This window comes from Lineus longissimus, chromosome 2 (genome assembly GCF_910592395.1).
Source record: "Lineus longissimus chromosome 2, tnLinLong1.2, whole genome shotgun sequence".
Lineage (NCBI taxonomy): Eukaryota > Metazoa > Nemertea > Pilidiophora > Heteronemertea > Lineidae > Lineus > Lineus longissimus.
Window position 1 is genome coordinate 24,720,853 of NC_088309.1, and position 7,516 is coordinate 24,728,368.

A 7,516-nucleotide genomic window follows, 5' to 3' on the forward strand; every position below is an offset into this window, starting at 1 on the left:
TTATCTTGTGTATAAGGTGCTTTCACACGTCATTCTACAACAAACATGGCCACGGTGAACTCGACGCCTCCGACTTATTTACGCCTCCGCATCGTTGACAGATGGCGTACAACACTTGGTAACAAGGCTATAGCTAAAACCATGATCCGTTCATTCATCTATATTTGTTCACCGTCTTCACAGAGCATCGATATGACTCCAAATATTTGTTGAGTTACAACCTGGAAATTGCTGTTGACATGTTTCGACGAATCGGAATCATAGTGAAGAATTGAAGCAGGACAAACACAATCTGCGAAGTGAGATGGCTGTTGAATTGAGCTTGAAGACACGTTACGAATCGCGCCTTATTCAAAAGCAACTAAATGTACACATTCGGTTATGTGTTAAAAGCGAATGGGTTCCCGAGGCAAACTTCAGAGTGCGTTTGAATGAAATTTTTTTCAGAGAAAGAAAGATGTTCTTCGTTTCATAACAACGTTGGAATACGAGTTTGAGTTATTAAAATAATCTTTAATTGAAATATTCTGTTCTCTTGTGTTCATTTTATGGCGGCTTCTTCTAACCTTGTTGGACACTGAAGCTTTCTCTTCAAATTCCTAAACGCACGTTCATATTCGGGCGCATGTCCAGCAGTTAACTCAGCCATGTAATCCAATAGTCCCAGGTACAATATTGCTCTGTAGAACAATTCATTTTCAGACTATCAGCTGAAATAGTGGCGGCAATGGGTTTTTAGACCACATAAAGATATCAAGTATGTATGCCAATATCCATTAACAACGTGGCTAAGTGTCGCAAGTAGAAATGGACAGGATCCTTTGGCTGAAACACTATTATATGCAACGCTCTTCAAATTTTCTGGTGGTAATATGACCCAAATAGGTTTTTGATATTATCAGCTCCGCAATCGGCTGGCGCCAATAGACATGGCAAAAAATAAGTGTGCAGATCGAACATTAATTATTAGATTGATGAGCAGTGTGAATTAGCAAAGGTCTGAAACTGTTAAAAATAAAAGAATCCATTAAAAACATGACCAGATCAATTATCAGATACTGGAAAAGGCTACATTCAGAAAATGCGTGCATTTTCATCGCCTATACTACTGGAACTATCAAACAAACACAAACGACATGAAAGTATATGCACATGTACACAAGCTAATATCCAGCCTTTGGTCCACATCAACGTATAGTTAGTAACATAAAAGGCCGGGAGAATGAAGTACGATTACAACTCCACACTTCCACACGTTCTCCATCTGGGGATATTCCGGTACACAGAATGCAGCCATTTCTTAAGGCAAAAGGGACACCTACATGTACATGTACCAACCGTGAGTTCAAATAATTACGTAATGCTCGAAATAGTGTTCATTACATCTTGTAAGCTGTAGAAAGTACGATGCATAGATGATTATTGCTGCATCCGGTCAAGTTTGGGCGATTGGTCATGTTTGGGCGACGCATCATCCCCGTCAAACGCGGGATTCATAACATCATTTGTGGCGATTATAGGAGTCAGTTTCCCATTCTGTTGGATGAAAGAATCCTTTCCGTACTGCGTGGTTCGTTGGAATCCAAATCCGCCGCGACTTTTTCGGCGGATCGAAATGGACGTTTGGCATCCTGTCTCTTGAATGGTTCGCCTGTTCTCAATGAGAAATAGGTCAGTCTCCGCGCCTATACCATGCTCAGTGAAGTCTGTGCCGAGTTTCTCGTCTTCGGGGCTCAGGCGGAGCCCAAATGTCTTGTCGATTGTCTGCAATGGAACAATATTCGAGGCTATATTTAAATGATCCGTCGCCAATGTAATGAAACAAGGATATAAGTTTTTAAAAAGCTCGTCGGGCACTATCATTCAAGTAATTTGCGGCAAATCTTTACAACCAACATCACGCCATTTACAGCCAACATCACTCCAGGATATCGCTGGTATACATGCATCACTTATCAAGGCTTCGTTTATCTTATAATTTTGACTATTTGATATTATACATTGATTGGTGTTTAAGTTGGTCAACTTCAACACATTCTTTACAAAGTAAACTGGAAGTTACCACTTACAAAGAGGAGTATGAACGATAACCCCGCACTCCATGCTATGATGGCTACACAAGCCAGTGCTTGCACCCCGAGCAGCCTGAATCCCCCGCCATGTAAGAGCCCCTTCTGGCCATGGGTTGTGTCCTCCAACGGGTCTATATCACCGAAGATACCAACTGCGAGCATTCCCTGTGAGAAATGCAGAGTATGGATAAAAACTGATGTTCAGCCATAAGAAATGTTGAGAATACATGACTTTTGAGGGTTTTATGTTTTGTCCTGTCCGCGGGATGTCGTTAGCAGATAGAAAGAGGCACAGTGTATTCGATCGATAGCCGAATTATCTAAATCAGTCATTAGCTTTCCAATGGCCTCTGACATGTTGTTTATGATCTCATATCACCAGCTTCCTCGCACACGCATTTACTAGTCTGATATCCGGGGTTTAGAAGATGGACGGAAGAGGAGGAAGACTTTGACACATGTATTTAAAGATATGAGGCAGGTTCTTGCAATGAATTGCATTGAAATGAAATCAATTTTCTAAGAAATTGAAAAATCTGTCACCATCGGCAAGCCACTCATCCAAGTTACCTGGTCTCAGGATACCTACCCATATACCGCCTGTGCCATGAATGGCCACTGCGCCCACAGGATCGTCGATTCGGAGCTTGTCCATGGTGACTAACGCAAAAATAGAAACGGCGCCACCGATTGCACCGATAACAAACGACTCCCAAGGTCGTATGATGGCGCAGGGTGCTGAAACCAGTCTTTAGATATAACTTCTGCAGCATCGTGTTCTAATACCGTGCATGTGATCTTGACTATGCATTGCATTCAATCACAAAGCAGTGATGCTGTTTTTGCCAAACAATTTCTGTACATGCAAACTACAATGTACTGTACATCTTGGAATTGTAATTCTAACACTCTGACACTGATATCTGCTTCACTATCACTGACAATTGCTAACATATAGCCTACCCATAGGCCACCGAACCCATGCAGTGCACTTGCACCTACAGGGTCATCGATATGGAGGAAGTCCAAGAATCGAGTGCCGAGGCATCCCACAAGGCCTCCGATACCGCCAATCGGAATTGCTTCATAGGGCCGAACCACAGCACACGACGCTGAAACCGACAGAAGTATCATGTGATAGTCATTAGGTAATCAAACAGCCTGTCCACCTCGGCCTCCCATCTGATATTTTCGTCCCTACAGCATTCGAAAACCCTGTCAGTTTTGGTGTGTTATAAGGGCGGTTAAGGGGCTTAACGAGAACTAAAACGCTTTGAACTTAGAGTTGTTCGAGGAGTTTTTTTTTTGTTGTAATTTGACGTATTTTTTTATTCGTTGCCACGACAACAGCAAAGAATCTTTTTTAAAGAAAGATATGAAACTGGCACATTCTTGATAAATCATGACTATCACGTATACCACTGTCGTCTCCCCATATACGATGGTCGGCGACCGAATAGTCCTATTTGAAATGTTCTACCCGTGCACTCAGCATACATACCCATCAAATACTTAATGCAAACTCGTAATGCAATTAAGACAAGTTGCAAACAAATTCGTTTTTGAAATCATGATAAGACGACTTGATGAGCGAAAGTTTGGATTGGGATACGGCAAGGTTTTTGCAGATGTAGGCAATCACAACTGCAGTATAATATAACATAGTGTTGAGATAATGAGACAATACGCATTTAGATCAAATGTACGCGTATACTGACTTGGACGAACTACTTCCAAAACCCATTCTCTTCTTTATCGTTGAAGTACCTTATTTTTTGGTGAATTATTTGCATTGTTAACCTCCAAAACCAACCCCAGAATAAGGAGGGAATATGATTTTAGCTTGGTTCAGGATAAGATAACGATTAGATTATGGTTCAAGCCATGCATATTCATTGCTTACCTGTGACTGCCACAAGTCCACCAAGGACAGAATTCACGAGGTCAGGTATGTGATATTTTCTTTTGTTTACAATAAAGCTGAAAATGACGAACTTGGAATAGAAAACCCTCTTGATAGAAATAAACATTGAAGTGTTAATCAACCCTTCTCATGTACACCGATATAGCTGTTTTGAATAACTGAGAGACAAGCCATTTTATCCCCGCAACATGACTGAAGACTTAGTACAGGCAGGCTGAACGTAGAAGAAGAAGAACCATTGACAATCAAATCAATGGAAATGATTATACGATGACCGAAATGATAAAGACAGACTTGATGGTAGCGTGACCAGGGTAGCCAGCCCTTAACCAGCGGGCGATGATGACCTAAAGGCATTCCTTACCTGTAAATGATTCCAACAGCCCCACCAGCCATCGATGCATTGATCGTAGTAACAGCTGACCTTGCAAATGGAAGCAAGAAACACGAGATAGCAACATCAATGGGAGGTGCACAGAGGTGATATTAATTAGGAACACGATCGCGAAAATGATATTAATAATAGTAACAAATATCTGTGATGCTATTGTCCCACACGACTGAAATTGTTACACATGAGTAACACTTTCGGGCAACAATACCGATGAAAGATGGGGGAAATAATAAAGAAGACATATCGATGTGCCCGTTAATATGGTTGCTTTATGTTGATCCGTATCAATATAAGTTTGGTCAATAAGGTCAGCGGGAATGCCCTATAGTTGAGGCTCAGCTATCAACTCAAGGTTGTATCTAAGGTCAGCAGCAACGAATCGAACTTAAGCTTATTGTTATAGGAAACATGCTGAATACATCGAACACTTTCCATCCTTACGTGTCCTGCTAATGGGCAGCAAATGCCAATGATATCGAAGCAGACATCGTGACCAAATTTTCTTTCCCAACTTGCCAAAACCGTACAACCTAACAAAAGGTCTTGCGATATGAAAGGCAAGACGATAACATATCACGCTGTAACAGTTTCTTCACTGGCCGCAAGCTTTAAACAAAGGCTTAATGGCCAAGATGACATTTGATCGCGATGAAACAGTACTTACTTGGCTGCAAGCTTCCACTTCCCACCGGAGATACCAAATGTGCTGCCGCAGTTAAAACCAAGCCATCCCCACCTGCAACGAAACGGATGATACACCACTAGTTTTGAAACCTTTATTTGTCCCAACACGTATACTTCATATATTCGGTTCATATAAACCTTGAGGCAAAGTGGTGCATGTACACCAGTGAATCCCTAGATGGTGGTATTACACTGGTACTGGTGAAATATACACCAAGTAAAATCGCTTGGTCTTGTTACTTCGGTCGGTTTTATCATGTCCCTCGAGAAGAGAAAAAATATCGTGTTTTTAAGATGAAGGCTTAAACAAGAATCAAATGTAACTGGACTGTTTGTTGTTTAAATGGCCGGTGTGACAGCGGATATAGTCCCCCTGGAGTCATAGTCCGGTAGCATTGTATTTGATCAATTAAGCAGCATGATCTATTGTACCGCTAACCCTAACCAAAACATTTAGCAATGCGGGCTATTGTTACACGGACTATCAGCCCTAGGACTACTATCCCTTGCACACCGGTGTGTGTATTTCCAAACCAATAAGTACATACTAACCATAGCATAAACATGCCAACAAGACAGTTCGTGGCATTACCGAGCGGAGGTGCCAGTTTTCCATTGTCATATCTGCCCATCCGTGGCTTCAACAAAAGAGCAGCCACGAGAGCGGACACCCCTCCAAGCAAGTGTACCGCTCCGGAACCCGCAATATCAATGCATTTTAGGTAAGGAGGGTCATTGGGGCTATTCAACCAACCCTTCGCCCCCCATATCCAGTGTGCAGGAATACAGTACACAACAGTATTGAAGAAGGAAAATATAATGTACGAGGTCAATTTCGTTCTTTCCGCCATTGCGCCTGAAACAATTGTAGTTGCAGTCGTGGCGAATGAGAGTTGAAAAATATAATTTGCATAAAGCAGACCCATTTTGTCACCGCCGTCTTGAACGTCAACGAAGAAATGGCCAACTCCGCAAAACGGATTGTTCCAGTAAGGGTCCTCCCCGAAACTTAGTCCGAAACCGAACATCCAAAAGGTTATGCCGCCGAAGATGACGTCCACTGCGTTCTTCACCATGATGTTGACTTCGTTCTTTCCGGAAACGACTCCAGCTTCGAGGAGGCCGAATCCTGAAATGAGTTTTAAGTTCTAATAGTCACCTCAGCCACTTCACAGCACTTTTTACGATCAAACTCTTGTCTGACATTGTGCAGTGCAGACACCTGCAGAGAAAAATCGCTGGCAATAAAGGATCTTACTACAAAGGGTCCTCAGGTCGGATGTGCAGTGTAGAAGGTCTTGCGGAGGTGACATATTAAGTTGGCCGATTGTCATTGCCCCCAGTATGGTAACAAAGAGATAACACTTGAGCAGAGCTTTGTTGAACGGAAAATGCTTTAAATCAACTTTCCACCATCTCGGCGAGATTTTGGCGAGATTTTGCAAATGACGTGTGCTCCTAGAACGTGGGGTTTGTTAGCACAATGATGAGAGAAGATCCTGTAGGTCTCTATACGATGTTGATACATGTATAATGTAAGTAGATTGGTTACCTACCTGATTGCATGGTGAAAATGATGAAGGAGCTTGTGAGGATCCAGGTTGCATCGTCCCACGTTATTGGTCCCGTGTCTATCTTTGGAGTGGTATGAACTGGACTCCTGGTGGGGATTGCCCCACTGCTAGAAGCTGCGACCGTAGATGCATCATCTCGGTTGGAATGTGTGAAGGTCCCGTAGTCACTGTCGGCTCCCGTGAGGTCTGACATGAACAACCCTGTTATATTCTCAGCCATCCTGACCTGAAGCTTATTGGAGTTAACTGATTTTTATGAAGAAAATTAGATTTGCGCAGTTTAGTATCCCCACTGAAATCCCTTTATTTCCACAGCCATGTTGAATTTGCCACACCACCTCCTCCTACTGCAGAGCGACAGCCTCGTTGCACTTCCTCTGATGACAACTCCACTCTATCTTGATATTGAGAAAAAGTAGTAGTTATGTTGTCGACGTCCTAGTAAAAACAATGGCGAGGTATTTTCTCTCTGTTACAATCGAAGCTATCCGCTGCAACCAGAAAGTTGGGCAACCCGGGACCCTGCACCAGATCGATGTGCATTGATCAAGTTTGTTGATTTATCTGTACTTAGACAGATCGATGATGGATCTTACCTCAGTTGCTTTGATATTGCCAACCAGGCTGTCACATAATTGCATAAAGCAACCAGGGAGAGTAATCTGGTAATACTGGCCCGCGCTATTATACTCACACTGATGAGAGACACACGTGACCTTATCAAATCAATCATTAAGTCGTGGAAAGTGATCATTATCATGCTTCGTGCAGGTATCACAAGAATGAGCTACTAACCAACGCTTCGAGACTTACTGAGTGGCCGGAGATCTTCGCATCCGATTCGTACCTGGTTTATTGAATAGAATGA

The 7,516-nt window shown here is 42.5% G+C and overlaps 1 protein-coding gene across 1 annotated transcript; it reads right to left on the reverse strand.

Annotated features, from left to right (window-relative positions):
• Nucleotides 1-192: 192 nt before the first annotated feature.
• LOC135483033 (putative ammonium transporter 3) lies at nt 193-6,868 on the reverse strand. The gene is made up of 8 exons (XM_064763533.1): nt 6,631-6,868; nt 5,627-6,203; nt 5,055-5,126; nt 4,361-4,420; nt 3,976-4,052; nt 3,036-3,184; nt 2,070-2,237; nt 193-1,764 (listed from the first exon to the last, which is right to left on the reverse strand). The coding sequence occupies exons 1-8, from the start codon at nt 6,866-6,868 to the stop codon at nt 1,420-1,422; spliced, it is 1,686 nt and encodes a 561-aa protein (XP_064619603.1). The 3' UTR covers nt 193-1,419.
• Between the last annotated feature and the right edge of the window lie 648 nt (nt 6,869-7,516).

Excerpts from the sequence above, each read along its gene's own strand:
- LOC135483033 (XM_064763533.1), bottom strand. The coding sequence starts at position 6,868 with ATGGCTGAGAATATAACAGGGTTGTTCATGTCAGACCTCACGGGAGCC. Across the intron at positions 4,421-5,054 it reads AAGTGGAAGCTTGCAGCCAA|GTCAGCTGTTACTACGATCA; the intron begins GTAAGTACTGTT and ends TCCATTTGCAAG. Across the intron at positions 1,765-2,069 it reads TATCGTTCATACTCCTCTTT|ACAATCGACAAGACATTTGG; the intron begins GTAAGTGGTAAC and ends GTTCCATTGCAG.